The sequence below is a fragment of the Heliangelus exortis genome, chromosome 20 (genome assembly GCF_036169615.1).
Source record: "Heliangelus exortis chromosome 20, bHelExo1.hap1, whole genome shotgun sequence".
NCBI classification, from domain to species: Eukaryota; Metazoa; Chordata; class Aves; order Apodiformes; family Trochilidae; genus Heliangelus; species Heliangelus exortis.
Window position 1 is genome coordinate 8,139,892 of NC_092441.1, and position 24,120 is coordinate 8,164,011.

A 24,120-nucleotide genomic window follows, 5' to 3' on the forward strand; every position below is an offset into this window, starting at 1 on the left:
ACTTCTGCCCAGCCAGCCAGGATCTGTGGGGTGCACAGAGGCTCTGCTGCCCTAGGTGGGGGGGAATGGGGAGGCTCTGCTGCCCCTGGGGTGGAAGGGGGCTAGGAGCAACTCTGCATCCCATGGGGGGCAGCAGGGGGGGGGAGGGGGGGGAGTAAGGGGAGACTCTGCTGCCCCTGGGGTGGGGGTACGGGGGTCAGAGCAGCTCTGCTGCCCCTGGAGGAGGTGGAGAGGGGGCAGGGGGAGGCTCTGCTGCCTCTAGGGTGGAGGGGGTGGGGGCAAGGGGAGCCTGTGCTGCCCCTGAGGTGGGGGTGCGTGTGGGGTAGGAGCGGCTGTGTTGACCTTGGAGGGGTGCGTGGGGGGGGCGTGGGGGGGCGGGATGTGCGCGGGGCAGCGCGGAGCTGTCCGCGGCCGCGGTGCTGATGGCGGGAGCAGGACCCCAGCCCTGAAAACACCGAGGGGTGGGAGAGCTGAGGGGGGGGGGGGGGGGGTACAACGGGAGCGATCTTTGGGTGGGAAGTGGGTGAAGGTAAGGAGGGATGGTTCATGGGGGGGTGGGGTTGTCCCTGGCCAGACGGTACAAAAACTGTTGTATAGGTGATGGGAAGGGAAAATCCTGACGGGTGGTGCAAAAAGGGAACTCCTGAACAGCCCTTGCAAAGGAGAAAAACTCTTGGAGGAGGGGACCCCTCGAAGCAAAAGGGGAGCCCTTAGACATCCATCGCAAAGGGGAAATCCTCGACAGGGTGGTGCAAGGGGGGAAACTAACAGTCAGCCAGTGCAAAGGATGAAGACTTGAATAGGTAGTTCACAGGGGGACTCCCTGGACAGGTAGTGCATCAGGGAACACTTGAACAGTGATGCAGAGAGGGAAACCCTCGAACAGCCAGTTCAAAGACAGAATTCTTGCAGGGGTCATGCAATGGGGAAACCCTTGCACTGGCTGCACAAATGGGAAGCTCTTGGATGGGTGGATGAAAGGAGGCCCCCATGGATGGTTAGTGAAACTGGGAAACCTTGGACCGATGTTGGAAAGGGACTTGGAGATGCAACAGAAAGGAGGAACCTTTGGAGAGGAGGGTGTCCCTAGCTTGAAGGGGTGCTGGAAGCAGAGGGAGGATCTCACCTGTGTATGTTCATCTCCCGGGGCGGGCGCCGCGCTTTGTCGTAGGCCACCTTGGCGAAGACGCCAGCGATGAGCACGAAGGCGATGGCTCCGCACGATATGTAGACGGTGGCGTTGGTGCTGTCCTTGTCCGGGTCGTACTTGTTGGCGTCCCCGTCGGCGCCGTTGCTGCCATCGGCGGGCAGAGAGCCGCTGGCGGTGGTGGGGTGGGCCCACTCGGGGCTCTTGTAGTTGCGGCACAGGCTCTGGTTGAGCTTCTCGGAGCGCTTGTTGCAGCAGAAGCGGTAGAAGCAGGTGCCGCAGCAGTAGCGGAAGCCCGTCAGGCTGTTGTTGCACTCGAACTCCTTGTCCCACTGCCCGCTCACGTCGTAGTACCCCCAGCACGTCTCGTGTGCCGGGGCCGAGCCCCCGCCGCCGCCCCCGCCTCCGGGGGGCGTCTTGCCGCCCCCCCCGCCTTTGCCTCGCCCGGGCAGCGCCGTGGGGGCGGCAGCCCCCGGGCCCGCCAGCGTCTGGTTGAAAAGCTCCTTGCCCGGTTTGGGGGGCCGCCGTGGGGCCGCCGCCCCCTGGGTCCGGTTGCCCTTGGCGCGGGGGGGCCCGGCCGCCTGGGTGGTCAGCAGCAGGGCCAGGAGCTGCAGGGAGAGCAGGAGCAGCGGCAGCAGCAGGTGCCGCGGCCCCATGGCGGCGGGAGGCCGGGGGCCGCGGGGGGCGGCGCGGGGTGGGGGGCGGCGGGCGAGGGGCTCAGCGGCCGCGGAGCTGCCCCATGGGGTGGGAGGTGGGGACGAGGAGCCGGGGGAGGGGGGCGCCGAGGGGCCAAGGTGGGGGTGATTGTCCCGCTGCTGCTGCTGCTGCTGCCGCCCGGTTCCTCAGCGGCTGCTGCCCGGCTCCGGGCGCTTCATGCCGGCGCGCAGCGAGCGGCGGAGCCCGGCGGAGCGGGGCTGGAGGCGGCGGGGTCCCGAGCCGGCCGGTGCTCCTGCGGAGAGGGGCTGCGAGAGACGGGGAGAGGGTCAGAGCCCGCCGCGCCCCGGGCACCCCGGCCCGCCCCTCCGCCCGTCCCCCGCCCACGGCCTTACCATGCCGGAGCGGGACTGCAGCGGGGCCGCGGAGCCGGCGGGCTGCCCGCGCTCCTCGCCGAGACGGGGGCGGAGCGGAGCGGGGCGCGGAGCAGGGGCGGGCGCCGCGCCGGGTGCTCCGGGTAGGCCCGCCCCCCGCTCCCGGCCCGCTCCTGACATCACATCGCTCCGGGACGGCGTCACCCGCGGGGCGGCAAGGGGGCAACACCCCGGCCCGGGACCCCACACCCCACCCCACCACGCCTCGCCACCCCTCGGGCTCCGGACCCGGACGTCCCTGCCCGGGAGGGCTCGGGCTGCACCGTCCGGCTGCCTGGGGAGCGTGGGCACGGACCCTATAGGGGTGTGCAGGGACCCTGTAGAAATGTGTGGGGCTATAGCGGGGTATGGAGCACCGGGGAGGTGTGGGGCTATCGGGTGTGTGGGTCTATAGCAGGGTGTGCGGGACTATAGGGGTGTGGGGGACTAGGGGTGCAAGGGGCTGCAGGGATGTGCAGAGATACAGGGGTGTGTAGGGCTGTAGGGGTACACAGGGCTGCAGGATTGCATGGGGCTATAGGGGTGGGGGGTACAGTCCCCACTGGTGTGAGCAAGGTGTAATGCATGGGGTGATGGTCCCTACAGAGGTGGGTAGGGCTGTGGTCCCTCTAGGTGTGTGGTGTATGGTCCCTGTACCTGTTCATGGGGTTCTGGTCCCTTGCAGTCAGCTCTGTACAGTCCCTGTCGGTGCAGGGGACAGCAGTGCCCACAGGGCACCACAGGGGCTGTGCTGGCTGTAGGTTTGCAGTCTGTATAGTCCCTAACAGTGTGTGCACTGGGGAGTGTTGCACAAGTTTATGAGTTGATGTGTGCAGGCAATATGGTCCCTACAGATATTCGGGGCTATGTAGACCCTATACGTCTGTATAAATACTGGAGACCTTGTGGACATTTGCAGTGATACATCCCTGTCACAGTGTCTATGGGAGGTGGAATGCTAACCAAGGTGTGTCAACAGGGCCCTACAAATGTGCACAAGGTCAGGGAGCTTAGAGCTATATACAGGCTCCCAAGGTTCACGGAGCCTGGGGTGTCTGCAGAGGTCTGCCCCAGGAAGCTCAGGGGAGAGCTCCCTCACCTCTCCAGAAGGTTCCTGTCCCAGGGCAGTGGCCACAGCACAATCTGGTGCTGGGCAGATGTTGCCCTCAGGACTGTCAGGCCATGCTGCTCACCAGGGCCATGCTGTCCCCACTGTCCTGCCACCACCTCCACAGGGACATGCCCCCCAAGGCTTGCATGGATCGCTGCACCATCGTGGGGCAGTTGGCAGCTGTCTGGGAAGGTGCATGGAGTCCAACTGAGTCCCAGTTCCCTGCTGCAAGGGCTCAGCTGTTGTCCACAGGGAGAAGGCATCTCCCATCCCAACCTGTCTGATAGACTCCCCATTTCATCAAACTGGTTCCTCTCTAGGGCAGTGACCCAGGCACAGACACCACATTCTTGTTTGAGGTAGTTCTGAGCAAGTTTCCTGCAGGTGCAGAAGGTTCCACTGCTGTGAGCTGCTGGGCTCCCGTGCTACAATATCTTCCAACTCTCAGTGCTTCCCCCATTTCCCATTGTGAGCGAGACTAAAGCCTTTTCAAACATCCCCTGAAGATGTACAAGGCACTGCCAGCTGTGAGGACACAGGACAGAGTGATCACAGCAAAGAGGAGCACATGAAGACTCATCCTGTAGCTGGAGGCAAGGATTTTTCAGGAGCCTGGGGAGGGTTGTGTAGTGGGAAGAGAGCAGTGGAGAGGAAGCCACCCCATGTTACCAGGGCACAGAACAAAGTCTACCAAAACAGTATCTCCCTGGAGGACAGTGCTAAGTGTTGAGTATTCTGAATATTTGGGGCCTGAGACGTCTTTTTTAGTGTGTCTGCATGGCTTCCAGCTCTGACTGAGGCTCGGACTCCAAATCCTCCTGTGATCCCACTATGGTTAGCCCAAGGGAATGATGAAACATCCAGGTGCCTCTGCCTCTCCCTGCTCAGTTTATCAACATCAATAAACATGTTAAAGGAGGACAGAGTCTCTATGGATCTCCTGTATTGCCTTGCCCGGAGCCAAAATATTGGGATGGAAAGAGCTAAAGCAAATGTGGGAAGAAGGAAACAGTCACTGAGGAGCAGTGTCAAGGTTGCTGGGACTTTCCTGGGGCTGAGATACCTGTGGGAGAAAACAACTGCTCCACACTTAACCATCCAACCATCCTCAGGGAAGATGACTCTGGTGACAGCTCCACTCCCTGACTTCATCCCACCTGGAAGTCACTGCAAGATCTCCAGCACTTTCCCTTTTATCTCAAGTCCCATCCTCCCCAGGTTGCTTTTATCAGCATGGCTGTTTCAGAGCTGTTTTCTTGTTTATCTTCTTTCCTGGGTGCTTTCATCTCTCTCCTGGAAGTGCCGCAGCTGCTGGCAGTGAAGTGCAGGTTCAGTAACTTCTGCTGAGTCTAATTCTTTCCCAGAATCATTCACCTTCAGCCCGTTTTCCTCCCACCACTTGTTGGACTCTGATGACTTTGTGAGGAGTTTGTAATGAGTCTGATGTGCTCAAAAGCTGATTCTTCTTCGTCAAGGGATTAAATGGTGACCGTGAAGCTTTATTAAAATGAGCCCAGCACTTTGGACCTAATTTTTTCTTCTAAAATTAATGTAGCTACAAAAAGCTAATAATAGGGTTTTGGGGGATTATTGCTTGGAAGCTGAATTCTCTCTTGCTGGACCAGCTATGGGCTTGCTTTTTGAATGTGGTGAAGGCACAGGGTGGATCCTGAGTTTTGTTACAAACAGGAGGCTGCTTATTCCCAGGGACCAGACAGACAGAGAATGGAAACCAGGCAGGGAAATGCAAGGGGAAGGAGTGCAGTGACAACAGGCAGGGAGGCAGCAGGGATGTCACACAGCACTCCAGGCAGTGCCAGATGGGATCAGCTTCTGATGCAGCTTCCTGAGCAGCTGCTTCAAAGGGACAAGAAACTAGTTCAGAAAAGGGACATTTCGTCACTTTTTAGCGGTTGGTTTACTTTCTGGTGCCTGAGAGAATTCCGTGGTTTATATGTTTTTTTATTGTTTGAGGAACTGTGATTATCTTTACCCATGGGAACATCTTGTTTCTGTCTCATTCTTCCTCTCTATCCAGCCACTGTGGCAGTGAATGTCACAGGCTCATGATGTCCTCCAGCAGTGACGTCTGTGTCTGTCTTTGGGGCATTCTCATCACTTAATGCTCTGCTTTCTGTCTCACTGAGGGGGAGAGGGGAGGAGACTGCCAGGCTGTTGACAGATGTGTACACAGCTTTCCAGACAACCTACCCACCCATGCAACTGGGGGGATCAAGATGCTGCTGCTGCCTGCAGCAATGTCAGCAGCAGGTGATGCCACTAGATCAGACAGCCCAGCACTTCTGGGAGAGGTTCCATGAGTTCACTGATGTCTCATCAGCAAGAGCTTTGGCCAGGCAGGTCAGCAGTGCTCTCACTTGAAATGTCCATGGGAGCCATCTTTAAGGACAAGGGAACTTCTCCAGCAAATGATTGATGCCTCATTATTTCTCCAGGTCTGCTTTCAGAGAGGCTTCAAAAAATACTTTTATTACTGAACCTCTGCAGACTGCAAGGTCCTGCGGTCAGGTGGATGGGTGGAGGCTCAGTGTCTTCTCCCAGTGGAAGAAGTTCTGACACAAAACTGACCATCCAGACCCACAGAGTTGTTCCAGTAATGTTCTGTGGTGTGCAGAGGGACAGTGCTGATGCCTGCACAGCTCATGGATTTTCCTTTTACTTCTGGTTTGAACTCCTCTAAAATGCAGTAACACAGCAAGCACTACTTTGGGGGTACCAGTGGTATTTTTCTCCTTCCTGCATGTGTGGAAGATCTGCATGCAGAAACCAGTTCTGAGGTCACTCTTGTGGTCCCTTTTTAGCTGATAGAGAACTACTTCACCCAAAAAGCATTCCCCTGCTGGTGTCTCTAAACTTTGTTAAATCTTGCTGTGCCTTCTTGCTGGTAACAGAGAATCAGGCAGAAGGGAAACCCTCCAACTGCTCACAGCAATATGTGACAACCCCTGAAGACCCAAGGGAATACAGAGACCTCAGCATGGGCTTCTTCTCCTTTACTGGTACTTACTGTGCAACCTCCAGCCCTGCCTAACACTTTGGGAATGATCTGTTCAACTGCTCTGGCTTTCTCCCCTTGCCACTGCAAACTGGGACTTTCCTACAGGCTGGGCTTTTCTCAGCCCATGGAGGGCAATATCCTGGTGAAGTGCAGCACCCGCCTGACAAAGGCATCTTGTCTCCATTTTGGTGGTTAGTTCCCTTATCACTGTGTGCACAGAAGGGAAACCAGCAAGAGCTTTTCACTGACTTATCGTGTCTGTCAATGTTGTAATGTCTGTTACCATTATGGCACCACCTTCTCTCACTAACTCCAGGGTAGGTTTCTCCTCTTCCCAGCACTTAGCCAGGTACAACTCTAACATTGTCCACCACATCCATCTTTTCCTTGGGATCTATCAAACCCAGAAGTCACTCTTCCATTCACTTTGTCCCACAGCTCAGAGCACCTCAGCACCAGCCAGTCTGACCCAGGTGAAACTGTCCAAGTCAGCTGAGAAGGAGATGGAAGGAACCAGTTTGCTTTCATCCAATGCCTTGTGCATCATTACCTCAGCCATGGGCTGGATGCAGGTGATAACAGGACATGAGAGAGGTGAATGTTGGTGATGATTATCACAGTCCTGCCTCCAAGGCCAGCAATATGATGAGCTACTCAGATAGCTTCCTCTTCTGAAATGGCCTCTGGCTCTGTAGCTCAACACACCCTGGGTCCAAACCCACTTCACACAGGCTCAGACAACCTTGAGGGGATGTGGATTGTTCTTTTCTCCAAACACCTCATCCAAGGCCGATGACAGTTGTATCTGGATGTGTTAATTTAACAGTAGAAAGGCAGCATTGAAATGCCACAGAAGGGTCTGTTTGCAGCCTGCTATAGCTGGGAAGATTGTGTGATCCCAGGACTGTAACAGTTCATCACTACTGGTGCCACATCCTTGCAGGAAGGTTTCAGACCCTATCTGAAGATGGGGAAGCAACTGCATACCTTGGCAAAGCACTGGAAAGCTGTGGTTATGGTACTCCCAGCTACTATCACATAAACAAGATCCCTTCTTTTATTGTAGACCTGGAAACTCTTTTATTCCCCTTAATTGAGCCCATGTTCCTACATAGAACAGCAAGTTGTCAGCTTGAGTAATTAGGTTCAAGTGCTCAACCTTGTGACCTAAGCAGCAGAGATCAATATCACTGATATCTGTATGGATGGAGCAAAGAGGCTGAAAGCCAGAGCAGGAGGATCACACTGTGTCAGCCAGGACATTCAAGCTGAACCTGACAAATCACTTTGGCTTTGTTGCAGACCAAGAGCATTTCTCCATCAGCCTTCTTTCTGCTCTTCTGAAACCTTTGTATTACTGCCTGTCACTCACACAGCTCTGGGTGCCCACCACCCACTAAAGAACTGAATGCTGGTCTTGGAGAGACCCTATCTACCTGCTTTTGTACCCCCCACTCAGAGCAGCAGGGCAGCATGAACCCAGAAGCAGAGAGGAGCAAGACAATGACCCTTCCTCTTCCTCATGGTTGGTGAAGCAGCTCAGAGGGGGCAGATAAAGAAGTGGCAGCAATAGAGGATATATATGGGCAGAGCTGGCCCAAAGGGACACTGCCTAACAGGTTTGCCTAAGATGGAGCTGCACAACTCTCACAGACAGGCTCTTCAGGAAAAGAATCAGTGTTCAGTCCCCCTCTTTGCACATGAGTTACTCAGCCCTGGCATTGCTTCCCAGTGGTGCCACACATCCTGGCCCCTTTCTCTGGAAGTCCCTCTGCTTCTTTCTACAGTTGAATTTTACACCTTTTCTAAAATCCCCAAGGATGAGCCAGCTCTTCTCAGGCATACATGGGCCAACTGAGTGACTGGAAGATGGGAGGATTCCAAAGCCCTTTGAACAGAGCTCAGAGCACGCTGAAATTGGGATATTTTCCAAGGCTGAGAGGCAGATGAAAGAAAACCAAACCCCAGGCTTGCAAAATTCAGACAAGAATGAGGCAGAGGAGCACTGCTGGCATGGCAGGCTGGGTAATCTTAACCATGTTCATCAGCAACTCCAAAACAGGGACCAGGGAGCAGAGGAGGAGCAGGTCCGGTGTGCAGGAGGCGGTGCTGGGTGACTGCATGGGGATGCCCTTGGTTGAACAGGAACCCTTTTCCTTACATTTTGGTGCTGCTGCCACCACTTCTCTTCATGAACCAGGCCAAAGCACATGGTAGGAGGCCAATTTTTGCTGTCAGCAGCCAGCACAGGAGCTGTGGGAGCAGCCCAGGAGCGTTCTCCCCATCAGCGCCGCAGCGTCGGGCAGAGACGTGCGGGAAGGAGCGGGACTTGTGCTCCCGTGGGCATCAACATCCTTCAGAAAACAGCCTTCATTTCACCAGTAAATGGTGGGAAAGTGTAATGCATCATCACCAGGTTTTTATTTGAAATTGGCTTTCGGTCCCTGCAGAGTTTGCTGCGTGTGCCTGTAGGACCCAGCACAAATCTAAGAGCTACAACACCAGTGAGCTGGGGTGGTGTTTGCAGGGATCCTTGGGTGGTTCAAGGGCACTTTTTGCCATGCTGTACTTTCCTTGAAAGTGTCTGTGCAGCCATGAGAACTCACCCGTCTGCTGAACAAATTTAGTGAGCATCATTCAGAGCATCATGTTACCATTACTGGCAATATGAGCTTGGACCACAGCTCAGTCCTCTGAACCCACCTGGCCAGGTGCTAGAAGAGAGGGTTGAGTGAGAGAAACCTGATGGGAAGAAATTGGGACTCATAGTAAGAAAAAAAAATTAAATGGAAAAGTGCAGGATTCGTCAATAATGCGTCCAAGAGCACTGAGGAGTTCAGCACAGGAGGTAATCAATCCCTTGGGAACAAGAGATGTTCTGGCTTTGATGTCAAGCTACAGCCTGGTGGTCAAACTGGCACTGATAGCACAGGAACAATCAGGGTGTTGGAGAAATTTGCTCTGCTCTGCTCTGGTTGGCACTCTGCAGTCAGACAAGAGGTTTGTGACCAGGGTCACTGGTCTTGCTCCTCTACTGCTGCTCTATCAAGATGTAAATAATACCCTATCCCCTCACTTTGCCTTTTGTTTAGTATTTGTAACTGGATCTTAAACTGAAGACTGTCTCCCCTGCCTGTCTCCCCAGCTAAAGGCAACCAGCACCTGACCTGGGTACCCTGCACAGGTTTTACTTGCTTGGTTTGCAAAAGGATTCTTTCACCTGATGGATGTCACCAGGATGCCAAGCCATGTTTGCACCTTGTTTTGCATGCTGCTTCTCCTCATTTCTCAGGGAAAGAGAGAGAACCATCTGGGGTGCCACCCGGGCTGCTCTCTCTCTACCTGTTTGCCTGTGCCTGGGAAACCTTTAGTAAACTTGCTTAAACTTTGAAACTTTCCCAAACATTTTTTATTAATTCTCCCTTTGCAATAATCCTTAATATGTTTCACTTACATTCAACGAGCAAGAGGGGAGCACTGCCTCAGTTAATTTAACTCCCACAAATTCCCAGCACTGCTGGGAGAGATTGTGCTTCTGAGCAGATAAAGCAGCTTCTTTATATTTCAAAAGGTTGGAGATTAGATCTGGTTACTGTTATACTTATATTAAAATCCCTATTCAATTTTTTTTCTCTCATTGATATAATTACAGGAAAGGCAGCGAGAAAACATTCAGAACAGTTTGAAAACACTGAAATATCCCTTGGCTTGTGGCTGGCATGGATGTGGAAGCTGCCAGCCCTGTTTCCCTCACCTGAGCTGGGCAGGGAGGAGGTGGTGCAGGCACTGCCTGTCCCCCCCCAGCACCAACCTGTGTGGGCAGAGCAGCAGCACAGACCCTGACAAAACTTCTCTGGCCTGGAGCACAACAGGAGGTCCTCAGAGCATTTTTCTCCTCCCCCAGTGGTTTTCATGGGGCTGTAAAGGCAAAAAGTGAGCTCCTTCATTTACACCAGGTGGATCTTGATGTGGGCAAGTCAGAAGTCCCAGTGACAGCAGGAACTCTGCTGCCACTCACACTGTCTGTGGTTGGCAATAAAGGGAAGAAAATGAAGCTTGTAGGCACCTCCACAGAGGCAAGGCCAGTTCTACCAGATGTGAGGAAGAACTGGGTTCCTCAGGAAGAACTTGGTTCCTCAGGAAGAGCATGGGGCTCCAGCACTCACCCCTGTGGAGCAGGATGAGGTACAGGGCATGGACACCTTCAGCAGCTCTTGACAAGAGAAGAAAGGAGACAGTCTCTCCCCAGTGACCCCTGCAGTGACACAAATCATGTTGACTGCACATCTACAGGCCTGTGATATTCCTGAACAAGACAGCAGTGAGCAAAGGAGGTGCTTAAAGAAACTACAGGGAAAAGCAAAGCCCTTGCTGGACCAGCAGCTCTCTGTTCAGATGCAAGGACAGTACCATGTCTGCAGGCTTCCTGTAGAGTGAGTGTCTTCTCCTTCTAGGACATGATGGACATTCAGACATTGGGTTTGAAAGGGGCAGAAGCTACCTGAGAACTGTGTTAGAACTCCCTCCCCCAGAAAGTTGGGGGTTCTTCACTCTGGAGTCACTCAGATGTTACCCCCCCCCCCATCCCTTTCCACCTGATTTGGGGCTCAGGATAAGGGCTCCAGGCTGAGTCCCACAGCAGAGCCTGCAGCCTCTCTGCTCTCCCACTGCTCCCCTCTCACAAAACTGCTTGAAATCAAAAGCCAGGCTTGCAGACAGCAAATGATTCCAAGGCACTCACAACCCTAACACCACCTTAATTAAGCCCTTTGGATGAGAATTTCCTTAGGCTGTTAGCCCTTCCTAATGAGACCAGACAAGGGTATGGTGAGAACAGGCCACAGACACAATGCTCTGAGATCAGCCTTGGCCCCTTGACACCTCGGGTTTCAGTGCTCCCAGATCTGAGAAACCCCATGTCACAGGACAGAGCAGATAAAAGTCTTGTTCATCTGCAGGCTTGACCATTTGTTTCCAGTCTACCAGCTGCAGTAATACAAGCTATGACCTTTGCTGACAAATCCTTTTTTTCTGGGAAAAAAAAAAACATCCTAACTTTCCTCAGAGCAAAGGGACGTGAGACACCTTGACAGACACTGCTCACTCCTCGGGGTTTTAACACGCAGATCAAGACTGTTAGTAAATGTTAGAAAACACAAAAGCTATGGGAGTAAATCTTAACTGTGATGGAACCATCAGTGGTGGGATGAGTTCCAGGGACAAAATGCTGTCAGCACAGGCAATGTGTTTCTTTTCTTGCTGGGAGAGCAAGCATGAATTTCCCTTCCCACCCCCAAAAGGAACCAGCCAGGTTCTTCACAATACACAACCAATGGGTCTTTTTTAGTTTTACTGACTCCAGGATGATGATGATCTCTTTATCCTTGTTTCTCTCCAGCAAAGCAAACAAAAAATTATACATGTTTAAAGTTCTTTTTCAAAGTCCCAGGATACCTTTTCTCCTCCATCCTTTATCTCTGAGCCTCAGCTTCACATCAGGTCACTGTCTGCCTGAATTTATTTCTCTATTTATGTTTTAAGGACATGCATGAATTTTTCAGGGATTCTTCAGGGAACAGGAGAGGCAGCTATTTGGTTTATGAAATTAATTTGCTCCAAGTTGCATGCCAGCAGCTTGTCCCCAGCTCTGTGTGTCACAGCTGCCACCCATCTGGGGCCTGGGGGGTGACTAAGGGACACGTGGAGAGGGGTGGCTGCAAGCACACACATGCTGCTGCTCAGCCTCCCCATCGTATTTGGTAGCAAAGAGCCTGCTTCATCTTCCTCTACTGGATCAGAGACAGGTTTGGGTGGAGGGGAAGAGCACAAAGTGTGCAAAAGGAGCCTCCCCATCCCAGGGGAGACAACACTGAAGGACAGGCCCCTGTTTCCCCACTGGGAGATGTCTCTTGCTCTCCTTATATCACAGTTGTAGCAACCAAGCTCTTGGCTGGGGCAGCTTCCACTGGAGACTCCCCAGCTTTGACCTTCCCCATGCCCCCCAGCAGTCCCACATTCCTTCCCCTTGGGGACCCAGAATGTTCAAGTCAGTACCACCAGTCAGGGGCTGGATGAACCCATTGGGCCAAGTGCACAGCTTCTGTGGTGGCCTCTCAGGGCTCTGTCCTACCCAGTCCCCACCCACATTATCAGTGCAAACCCACACAGTTTGAGGGCCTTGACATTTACACATTAATTAGGCCTTCCTGTTGTTATTTACTTATCAGCTCTTTATTAAGAAAGCTTCATTTTATAAACACACAGCTCTGTCCCCTTGCTTTGTTCTGTTCGATTACTTCAGCCCCTTCCTTCCCCTGCTTACAGATGTGCTGTAATCCTAACTGCTTCACTTAAGTGTTTAATGAAGGTATTTACTCTAAATTGTTTGCTGGGATTTTCTTCCACAGTTGAGGGATAAGAAGGGGCTGGAGCATATTATTGCATTCCAATGATTTATATTAATTGATATTTTGTATCAAATGGAGGAGACTTAACTGGCCTGAATGGTTGTTACAGCTGAGTCAGTGGCTTCTCTTGGGGGACTGAAGCTGATGGATTTTGGTTCAGAAACTGAGGGGGATGCTTTGTGCTCAAGTAACAAATCCTCACGTGTAGCCACAGCACCAGCAGGCCCCACAGGGCTGCAGATTGCCCATTACCCAACTCCATGGCCTCCCCAGGGCAGGTAAATGCCCACAGTCCATCCTGAGTGTCATTCACAGCACTGGAAAATATTTGGAAAAGTTGATGCCACCCTGTGTAGAGGTGGATGCCAGCTGGAAATGGTACTGTTTTCATGCACGTGCAGCTGATGGCAGCTGTGGGACACCTCTGCTCTTCATGCCCCCCAGGTCTATGGCCCATGTCTGCCCTGGAGTTGGATGCAGCTGCAGAAAGAGCCAGCACAACCTGCACCCTCTCCTCACCCTGAGATCAGAACCCCCACTTGGGAGGAACACCCAAGGCCCCTGGTTGGGAGTGGGGGGTGGGCTGGGCTCCCCCCCATGCTGTGGGGAAGGCTGTGGCTCTGCCTTTCCTCTGAAGCTCCCACCAGGCTGGTTCCCCTGGCAGCTCTGCTCCTGTTGGGTTCTGCCCTGGAAACAGAGGGATGGAGCTGTGGGCTCTGCTCCTCTGAGGGACACCCATCCTGAATCATAGTTCAGGAGTCCTCAACAGCTCCTGGAAAATATATCAGAAGCTAAACTACACACAGGGAAGAAAAAGGATCACTGCCTTGGCCCTTTGGGCTGGGACAGGACCCAGCAGTGAGGGAGCTGTTACCTGAGCACCAGGAGAGCTGCCCCTTCCCCTCCCTACACCCTGCAGAGTGTGGCTTCCCCAGCACACCATGGGGGCCATTCCCCCCTGGCACATTCCATGCAAGTGTCACCACAGGCTTTGGAGTAACCAGCAGCTCCAGCCAAATGGCAAACCATTCAGAGGCCACCCACAAGCAGAAAGGAGGATTACATTCACTGATGAGTAAATGCTTGTGCTAAGAATAGCTCCTTCCAGCTTTGCTGCTCACCTACCTTATCCTGCTCCAATTACCTAACTTAATTTACTCCAGCTGTTCTTCTGTATCTCTATGATCTATTTTCTACCTCCTTCTGGTTTCTCTTTGATTTCACTGTATATTTTAATGTACCAGATTCATTTATCTTTGAAAGTGCCTGTCCTTACAGGAAGGCTGTATACAGCATCACTGTATTCATGGTACTTCCATTTCCAACCCACTCACAGCAAGGCTTTGTGGCATGTACAGATGTTGGCAGCACACAGGCTACATGCATAACAGATTCAGCTCAGGAAGCACTTGTTCCTGAATGAAACTTATTGTCCTGACCCATTCCCATCTCTTTCAGCAGGAGGGTTTGAGGAGGAAAACTAGAGTCTGAATTCCTGAGATATGCCCTCTTTGAAAACTGGGCTCAGCCCTTTTTTCCCAGAGCTCCTCTTTAAGTCCTGCTCTGAATGAAACACTTCTCAGCTCAGCTGCATGGTACTGGAGCTTTTGCTGTTGCTCTCAGTGGCAGGACTACTCCAATAGTGCACTGCTCCAACTGTGTTGATAAGAAAAAAAATGTGATGTGGACAATATTTGATGCACCTGGAGCCAAAAAGCAGCTCTGCTCTCTGTATGACAGTTAGAATGGATCTTCTTTTCTTCTCCACAAGTCATTCCCATTGTCAAGTCCAGGAACAGAAGAAATTCAAACAATCCAGGTACCAAAGTAAAAGCTTCCCCCTCTCTCTGTTGTTGCACACACTGCAGAGCTCGAGACATCACAGTGAGAGGCTGCAGCCTGACCCACAGGGAGAATGTCCCTGTGGGTACACAGGGAGAAAGTCTCCATCAGTCTGACAGTGGAGGAAAGCAGGCCAGAAATGGACATCTTACCTAATATCCCTAATATCCCTAATAACCCAAATATCTTGGCCCAGGTGCTTTGCTCAGCCCTGGCCCTGATTCTCTGCAGTAACTGGGAGGGCACAGGAGGGAAGAGTGGGGGACCTTCCTTTGAATTCTGGGGATTTGGGTCTGTAGGAGAGCTAGGAGCAGAATTTGTGGGGTCACAAACACTAATCCCCCTCCCCTGAGCACCAACAAGGGCAGCCTTATGGGAGAGGTTTGAGCTGGTCTTCGAGGTGCCACCTTCCCCTTTTTCACAGACTCTCAGCTTTGGGAAGCTGCAGCCATCAGCAGTGCCACTGATGCTGCACACACGTCTGGAAGAACCTGCACACTCTGGGCTGTGACATCTCCTGCAGGATGCCTGAGAAGGTTTCAGCTCATCCCGATGTAGATCTGGTTGAAACAGATCTTCAGGACTTCCTTGATGGGTGAGGAAAGTGACTTCCATCCCCAGGCAGCTGTCTGCATCTCCTGTTGCAGGAGTGAAATTCCTTGGAGACGCCTGTGTCTGTGGAGAGGGGTGCGTGGGTAATTTGGGCTGGTTGTAGCTTTCAGCTCTCCACTGCTGGAACTCAGGGATCTACCATCTACACCTGGGATGGGTAAAAAGGGGGGGGAGAGGGGGTAGCATCAGAGGATGACACACAGAGCTTCAGTGCAGAAAGGTGAAGATAAATGTCTCTGATCTTTGGGACTCTCTCCTCTCTTCTTACTTCTCACCTCCCGCCCTCTCCAGTGCCCGTACGGCTTTTCTCGTGGCATGAGCCATGAGCTGCCAGGAGCTGAGCCCCCTCCCCCCGGGGGTCTCCCGGTTACACCCCTGCAGCCCCTTCCTCAGGGGCTCCCGCACGCTCGGAGGAAGCAGCTTCCCCGCAGGCACGGGCAGCGCTCCCGAGCTGCGTTTGAGGTGCGGGGAGCGGGACAGAGGCGGTGCTGGGACATTGGGGACAGCCGGGCGGTCCCTCTGGGTCGGGAGCGGTTGGGAGCGGGAGGGGTGGTGGCGGCTGCGGCTTCGGTCGGGCCCGGAGCAGCGCCCGGAGCTGGCGGCGGCGGAAACCGCTAGAGGGCAGGGAGAGACCGCGGGGACCGCACCGACCCGCACCGACCGGACCGACCCGCACCGACCGGACCGACCCGCACCAGTTTGCACCGATCCGCACCAGCCCGCACCCGACCCGCTCTGATCCGCACCGACCGGCACGGACTGGCACCGACCCGCTCCGACCGGCATCGACCCGCTCCGTCCACGCTGATCCGCACCAAGCGGCCCAACCCGTACCGACCCGCACCGACCGGCCCAGCCTGCGAGAGCCCATCCCGGCCCCTCCAGGCAGACCCAGCCCCTGCCATTGCCGCTCCCATCCCGGCCCCTCAGCTGCGGAGCCCCCCGGGCAGGACCGGCCCCCCCCAGCCCTGTGTACAGCCGGAGCCCAAAGCGGGCAGAGAGCTCTGGGGAGAAGGGCTGCGGAAGGTCACCTCCCTCGTTGGGCCACCCCCTCCCCTAACCCTCACCACGGCAGGAACCCCAGCATCCTAAGAAACCAGGGGGGAAACTGAGGCACGGTCAAGTATGCCCCTGAAGCCACTTCAGGGAGGGCCATAGGTTGCCAGCGCACCACAAACGCTGGGGAGGGGAGATCGCCCTCCTCAGGTATCTGCTGGTAGCCAGGAGGCAGCCATGCAGTCCCAGCTTTTCCTGCTGGGCTGGTGCACCTCGGGGCGACAAACTCCCCCGATGCAGGATGGCAGATGTGAACAGAAAGCACTGTCCCTTGTCGTGTGTCAAGGACTTCGCTTCCCTGCTCTGTAAGGTTTTTGCTAACAAGTCCCAGAGCTGACAGACAGTGGGACCTACTCCCCATAATGGGATTTTTAGTGAGTTTGAGGGTGTTTAACCCAACACCACCATCTTCTCGTGGCCTAGAGCATGCCCAGTGTAACTGAGCGAGGCTCCTGAGCTTCCTGCTGGAGATTTTCCACTGTGGATCCATAAATATTTTCTCCTTTAACAGAGCAATTTTCCTTCAAGGAGGAGGCAATAGCTCTTCCTCAGCAAGGGGTGTCCAAGCTCATGTTCTTGACAAAAGGCAGAGAAATGGGAATTTTCTGTTGGAAACCTGGTTATTTGGGATAATCCTATCCAACTCTGCAAGCTGGAAGCATTGCTTGCTGCAGAACTGGCAGGTCCCTGTCAAGCAGCCAAGGGATTACAGCTTCCCTTCCTGCTAGAGCTCTCTGATGTTTGGTCCCTCTCCATCCCTCCTATCTTGTGCTTCACACACTCTGACTTTCATCTCCTGGTGACAGAGCAATCCAGGTGCCTTGGACTCACTCCAGTCTCATCAGGATAGCAGTATGGGAACGACTGATGTTGGGCACTTTTCCCACCACAGCCAAGGTTTCCTTGTCTACTTTGGAAAGCCCTGTCTGTTCACTGAACCCCCTTATGCAAACATCTCCCCAGCCTGGGAAGTTGCTGTTCTCCTCAAAAATCCCTGTTTCCTTAGCTGTACAATGTGCCTTCTCCTACTGTTCTTTTCCCTGTGGCTGTTGCTGTTATTTTGCTCCACTAGTGGGCAATCAGCTGGGGAAGATGACCAGGGAGACAGCAGCAGGTGGAGGGAGCTTTGCACTACATGTTGTAGGAAGGTACTTCCAAAACCTCACTCTCAAGGTACTGTAAATGGAGCAAAAAGACCCTTTGTTGTTGTATGGCAACACTGAGACAGTGCCTTAAGATGTCCTCATGGTCCTGCTTGCAGACTGCTGGTCAGGGACACTCTCCCTAAGCCATGAGACCAGGGCTCTTAAGAAATCCAGAGACAGAAAAGTCTCTGAACCCTGGTAGCAAAACAACCTGAATCCCTGTTGAATCTTTTTCAAAACAAGGCCTTTTTCTTTTCTTTCCTTTCCTTTTCTTTTCTTTTCTTTTCTTTTCTTTTCTTTTCTTTTCTTTTCTTTTCTTTTCTTTTCTTTTCTTTTCTTTTCTTTTCTTTCCTTTCCTTTCCTTTCCTTTCCTTTCCTTTCCTTTCCTTTCCTTTCCTTTCCTTTCCTTTCCTTTCCTTTCCTTTCCTTTCCTTTCCTTTCCTTTCCTTTCCTTTCCTTTCCTTTCCTCTTCTCTTCTCTTCTCTTCTCTTTTCTTTTCTTTTCTTTTCTTTTCTTTTCTTTTCTTTTCTTTTCTTTTCTTTTCTTTTCTTTTCTTTTCTTCTCTTCTCTTCTCTTCTCTTCTCTTCTCTTCTCTTCTCTTCTCTTCTCTTCTCTTCTCTTTTCTTCTCTTTTCTTCTCTTTTCTTCTCTTTTCTTCTCTTTTCTCTTTTCTCTCTTCTCTTCTCTTCTCTTCTCTTCTCTTCTCTTCTCTTCTCTTCTCTTCTCTTCTCTTCTCTTCTCTTCTTTCTCTTTTGTTTTCTTTTGCTTTCTTTTTTTGCCTCTTGTGGGTTGTGTCACTGGTAACACATCTGAGCCTTACATCCACTCCCTTACAATAAGAAAGAGAAGTTTGCACAGCACAGCAACCAGGAGCATGCAAAGGAATCCCAGCCCTGCTGGCAATCCAGCCTCTGGTCAATATTGAATTTCTACTTACCAGATATTTTAAAACCATGCACTACTTCCCAAACCTTAAGGACAATAAAATTACAGCAAAATACACCAGCAGGTACCTGCAAAAAAGAATCACACTAAAGGTAACTTTTATTTAAAAGGCACCGGTCACTGTTTTGTTTGAAGGATCATTTAAAAACGCACAGAAAAAATCTGGATTTGAAAGAGCTCCTTTGGCAAAGGTTTTGAAGTGAATTCCATCAGCAGCACAGAATCTAATGAGTTCCTGGCTGGGATGGCCAGCAGTGCCTGGAGATTCACCCATTTTTCTGGCACCAAGCATGATGGTGGATAGGACATCCCTGTGCTGAAGGACAGAGAAGGACAGGATCTTGCTCCTGGGAAGATCCTGCTTTTTACAATTCCAGCTTTCTTGGATTTTTTCCTTTTTTTCTTCTTTGGTTTCATCACCGCTTTTAAGAGTTTGTGTCATATTTTAACTAAACAAGGATGATTAATGTCATTTTAGGCCCTGTGGGTATTCAACGATAGCAGAGATCCCCCAGCCATCATTCCAGAAGGATGCTGTCTTCCTGCTGATGCTCTGTCACATCTGCTGGCCCTGTGCAGATGTCTCAGACAGCCCTTGGGCATCATGTGGGTGACTGTGTCCCTTCCCAAACAGCCAGCCAGAGAATATCCACATCACCAAATGAATTTCCAGCAATTTGAGAGCAATTTCATGCATTGTCTCAATTATGGTCAGTCATGATTGTGACCACATTTTCCGAGCACTGCCCAGAGTGATGAGCACGTGAAGGAAAATGCCTGGAGCACAGGACACCTTTCTTCCCCCAGGCCCAACTTCACAGCCATCACCTTCTACCAGCACAGCTTTCTGCCTGCATTTCTGTCTTAAAGAGCTCAGAGACAGAACAAAAAGTTCTTCCCAAGGAGAAGTGTGTCATCTGCACAGCAGGGGACATAGTGTGCATTTTAGGGGATGGGTTACAGGACCACTTCTCAAGGTACTGAGTTCTGTGCCTGGAGGGAGAAGTAACACCACCCTCAATGCTGCAGGATGGTGCTCTGCACCATCAACATCCCAGCACAGTTGTACCAAGGTGACCTGAAGGTCAGGGATTTTCACAGGACTATGCAGAGCACAGCCAGAGTGGTCCAAGCTGTCACTGTTCCTCACCTGAACACCTCACTCCCCTCCTTCAGACACACCACAGGATCAGGTGAGCACAGCCAAGCTATTTCACAGCCAAGAGGATCCAGTTAGGAGGAGCAAACCACCATCTTTTCTTCCTTCAGATGTGAAGAGCTGACTGCTCCTAAAATCCCAGTTCTGGGTTGTGGCCCTTCCCTTTGTACCCTGAGACAACTGGGTGTCATTCAGACACCCATCACCCTCAGACTGGGCAATGGCTTTGTGTCACAAGCCTGTCACTCACACAGATTTGGTAAGACCTCCCCCCACCTGAGACCAAACATCTCCCCACATTTCCCTGTGTTCTTAGTTAAGCATCAGAATTCTTCCAGCAGTTTCTGTTTGTTGTCTGGACATGAGAGAACTCTCCCTTGCTCACCCATGGGCACCGGTGCATCTAAGGATAGTTGGGGCAACTCAACTGGAAAGAAAAAAAGTCTGGATGCTTGGCTCCTCCACATCCAGAGGACATGAGTCAGAGCAGAGGCTTAGGAAGAGATGAGATACAGAGATTCCTGTGTACAAATCACTGTCTTCATCCATGAAACCAGCACCAGCAACGCCCTGGATCCCAGCCACTGGGCTGTGTGGCAGTGAGATGGATGGAGCAGAAAGAAACTTCTGGGAACTCATCTGTGATGTGAGACAATAAAAGCACAGCTGTCTTTTACCCCTGTAAATTAGCACCTGAATCTCATCAACTTTTCCCTAGGACTTGGAGCACACCAGGTGTGCTTTTTCTGCATCCTTTATTCTAAAATCCATCTGGTGTAAGAAGTGATTTCCAGGTCACTGGCACAAAAGGTGTTATAGCCATAGACCCAGCAATGCTGAACCTGGAATGGGCTCCAGGAACAGGTTTACTCCTCTGGGAAGCAGCATGGGGTGCCTTAGAATTTGTACCCTATGGACTGGTCTCTTCTTCCCATGACACACATCAGTGAGAGGCTCTGTGGGAGATGGTGAGCTTGGAACACCCCTCAGTAATGGCAGGAAGAAACCAAAATGCTGACACCTGGGTTGGATTTAGTCACCCAGACACTGTCTGGCACTATTTGAGATTCCCTGGATCCCAGGATCTGTACACAGGACTATTGGATGCTAAATGACACCTTGGGGGTGTGGATGGGGTGGGTGGCACAGCAGCAGGTGACACTCCACAGCACCTCAGGTGCTTGTGCCTGCCCTGTTCCTCTATTTGAATCCTCTTTCTGGTCTTATATTTTCATGTCAAGATCCTGAAAAATCTTGAAGTTTTCTCCAGAGGCTGTGTGCATTTGCAAGGTGCTGCTGTGTCAGCAGTGTCCCATCCCTGGCCCCCAGCCCCAGGCACTCACTTGCTCCAGACCTGGTCTGTGGTGGTCAGAGTGTCCCTGGGTGGAACTAAATGGCAACACAGACTTCCACAAAACTCTTGACACTCAGTCCCCCACTTGGGATGGGCACTAACAGGACTGGCAGGTGCTTTGTGCCAGTTTTTAGCTCTTTTTTCACTGTTGTTAGAAAAGCCTGTATGAAACAGCCATCAGCTGCCCAGGACTATTAGAAAGGGGCTGGGTCCGACAAGGCAATTACTCTTTGGATTCTTGGTTATAAATAGGAGATCTCTCCACCTCTTAGCAATGCAGAACAGATGAAGAAATATCATTTCCCCTCTGCTTTTCATTTCAGGCTCAGAATTTCTTCTCTATTAAAGAGCAGGGCCCAGCCCCTTGGCAGGGCTGGCTGATGGATGGTCCGTGCAGGAGCCTTGGCAGTGCCCTCCTTCCACCTCCCAGCACCAACCCTGGGGCCCCACAGACTCAAGTCTGGGATGGGTGAGATGCTGCAGGATGAGATGCTGGGGGGCAGTAGGGTCTGCCCAGCTCCTCTGCTGAAGGACAGGGGCTTTGCTCTCTGTGCTGAGCACGGGGATGCTGTGCAGGTTGTCCCCATGGGGACGTTGTGTCCTTGATGCCACTGATGCTGTAGCTGCTCTTACCCCCCTGATATAGAATCATAGGATCATGGAAAGGTTTGGGTTGGAAGGACCTTAAAAATCATCCAATGCCAACCCCCCTGCATGGGCAGGGACACCTCCCATCAGCCTTCAACACTTCCAGGGATGGGGCACCACCAACCTTCCTGGGCAACCTATATGGGACTCCAGAACCTGCCAAGGCAGTGATGATCCTGGCTTCACTCCTCTGCCAAACTCCATGGGGACTCTTTAAAGCTTGCCCAGTGATGCTGCCCTCATCCCCATTAATGGGATGTTAATCCAGTGCCTGATTTGCCCTGCTCTGCCAGGCACCAACCTCCATTTCTTAGTGCTCTGGTTTTATTGATTTTCATTTTTATGACTGAAGCAGCTGCTGTTAGGCTCTGCTGTGAGCAAATAGCACATCATCCCCCAGCCAGGCAGTCACTGGTCCTTCACCAGCCTTAGTTCCTTGTTAAGCTGGAATAAGGGTGGGATCAGGGACTCTGTCCTCAGCAGGGTCTGTGCCTCTCTGCTCCTAGAATCACAGAATTGTCAGGGTTGGAAGGGACCTTTAAGCTCATCCAGTTCCACCCCCCTGCCATGGGCAGGGACACCTCCCACCAGCTCAGGTTGCTCAGAGCCCTGTCCAGCCTGGCCTTAAAAACTTCCAGGGATGGGGCTCCCACCACCTCTCTGGGCAACCTGTGCCAGTGTCTCACCACCCTCATGGGGATGTGACAGGCCATGCTGCCTTGCTGAGGGAGAAAGGAGGCTGGTAATGGTCAGGAGGAGGAACACCAGTAGGGATGGTTCACCTGCTGTTCCCCATCAGCTTGGCCATGCTGTGTTCTGGAGGAATGTTGACCCCAGGAAGGGCTGGCTGGGGATGCACCCAGTGTGATTCTGTCCATGGCACAGAAACACAGAACCCAGCACCTCATGGGTGATGGAGGCTTGGATACAGTCTCTGGAGATGTCTAAAGTGACCCCACTGAGCTTATCCCTCAGCCCAGGACACTGCTTTGTTCTCCCTCTCATTGTGATTTCCTCATCCTCTTGACTCTCTACCTTCTCCATTGCCTTTGGCATGGGTTTTCCACAAGATCACATTTGCAGAGCTTGTTCTGGAGGAACTTCAGCCCATGTTATCCTTGCAAGGATGCAGCTTTTTCCCTTCCAAGCTTGATGGCTTGGCCAGGTGAAGCCCTCAACTACACCTGTCCGGGACAGGACCGGTGCCACCCTTTCCACACAGGAGGTGAAGCAGCCTGGTGACAAAACCTGCCCAGCACCACTGACTGTGGAGCTCCACATGGGGAACAAAGCCAGCAGGAAGCCATGGTACCTCCAAGGCAGTGCTCAGAGTGAACCACGAGAGTCCTCCTTCTGCTGAACCATGGATCTGCATCCAGCCTCAAGCACGGGTGGGCAGCCCTGCTCACCCCCCACCTCAGGCTGTTCCCTTTGCAGCTCTCTGCCCTCCACCACTGGACTCTGCCCTGGCTCTAGGGGATGCCTTTCTCTCTAGGGGATGCTCACAAACCAACAACACGATGCTGACACAAAACTTCAGTGGATCCAGCATTCAGAGTCTGGCAAATCCCATGGGCAGTTTGACTTTGCCCTCCATCCATGGCAAAAGCATCACTTGGAGCTGGCCCCCACCCAGCAGAGCACTCCAGGATGCACTCAGCTGGAAGCACATCAATATCACCAGAGACACCAGTAAGGCTGGAAATGTCAGGGCTGCCAGTGCTTCTCTGCCACCCTTGGGGCTGAACCTTTCTTCTGTGGTTCACCCACACAACTTTGCTATTTATGAGATGGAGCTGAAGAGGAAAGGACTCATTTTGTTAAGGCAAGAAACACTGGGGACTTATTCTTTGCATAATTCCAGACTTTCTGTGCTTTGGAGCTGAGGCTGGAAATTTCACAGAAAGCTGAAACATTTTAATTTCATTTTTCCTGTGAGAAAAAAAGCAATGACTTGGTTGTTCTCCAAGGAGCTGGGGCTTTGTAGCTGGGCCCTGTCTACCTGTGGGCAAAGAGGCACATCTCTGGCAGTACCCAAAATATTCCCTTTCCATTCCTTCTCACTGCATTCCTGCATTCCAGTCACACATGTTCCTGGATGCAATGCAAAGTGTCCATATGGCCATGTAACACCTGCTGCCCACCTTTCCTGCAGCTGGAGGAATGATGTCTGGGGAAATGTGTGCTGCAGCCCTTCTCGACCCCACTTCTGGCAACAAAGGACCAAACCAGCCCTTTCTACCTTTTGATTATCCCCCTGGAAGGCAGAGGGGATGCACAGAAGTGTCTCCAGGGACACTGTAGGGATTGCTGAGGTTCATCTCCATCTGCCTTGTGAGCCTGACTGGGACAGGTGAAGCCATCTTCTACCAGATGGGTGAAGAGGGCTGAAGATGAGGGTGAAGAGGGCTGAAGTTGAGGGTGAAGAGGGCTGAAGTTGAGCTGGTTCTGTGCTCACGGTGCTGTAGCACTGTTCCTTGGGTGAGCCTGAGAGAGGGAAGGGAAGAGCTTGCTCCTCTAGCCCTGATGGGATGGAGCCCAGATGCTTTATTTTAAACCAGAAGAGAGAATCATGCAGTGGGAGGCAGGAGATGTTCAGACACCAGCTC

The 24,120-nt window shown here is 52.5% G+C and overlaps 2 protein-coding genes across 2 annotated transcripts in view; both read right to left on the bottom strand.

Moving 5' to 3' along the window:
* The window catches only part of SHISA6 (shisa family member 6), a 215,286-nt gene extending 213,008 nt beyond the window's left edge, over nt 1-2,278 (bottom strand). Inside the window, exons 1-2 of the mRNA XM_071763774.1 lie at nt 2,197-2,278; nt 1,127-2,109 (exon numbers count right to left, since the gene is read on the bottom strand). Of these exons, the coding sequence (XP_071619875.1) occupies nt 1,127-1,803 (677 nt within the window). The 5' untranslated portion in view covers nt 1,804-2,109; nt 2,197-2,278. The remainder of the gene's footprint in view (nt 1-1,126; nt 2,110-2,196) is intronic.
* EVPL (envoplakin) overlaps nt 1-24,120 on the bottom strand; it is a 345,937-nt gene that overhangs the window by 68,066 nt on the left and 253,751 nt on the right. The gene's annotated exons all lie outside the window — the stretch shown is intronic.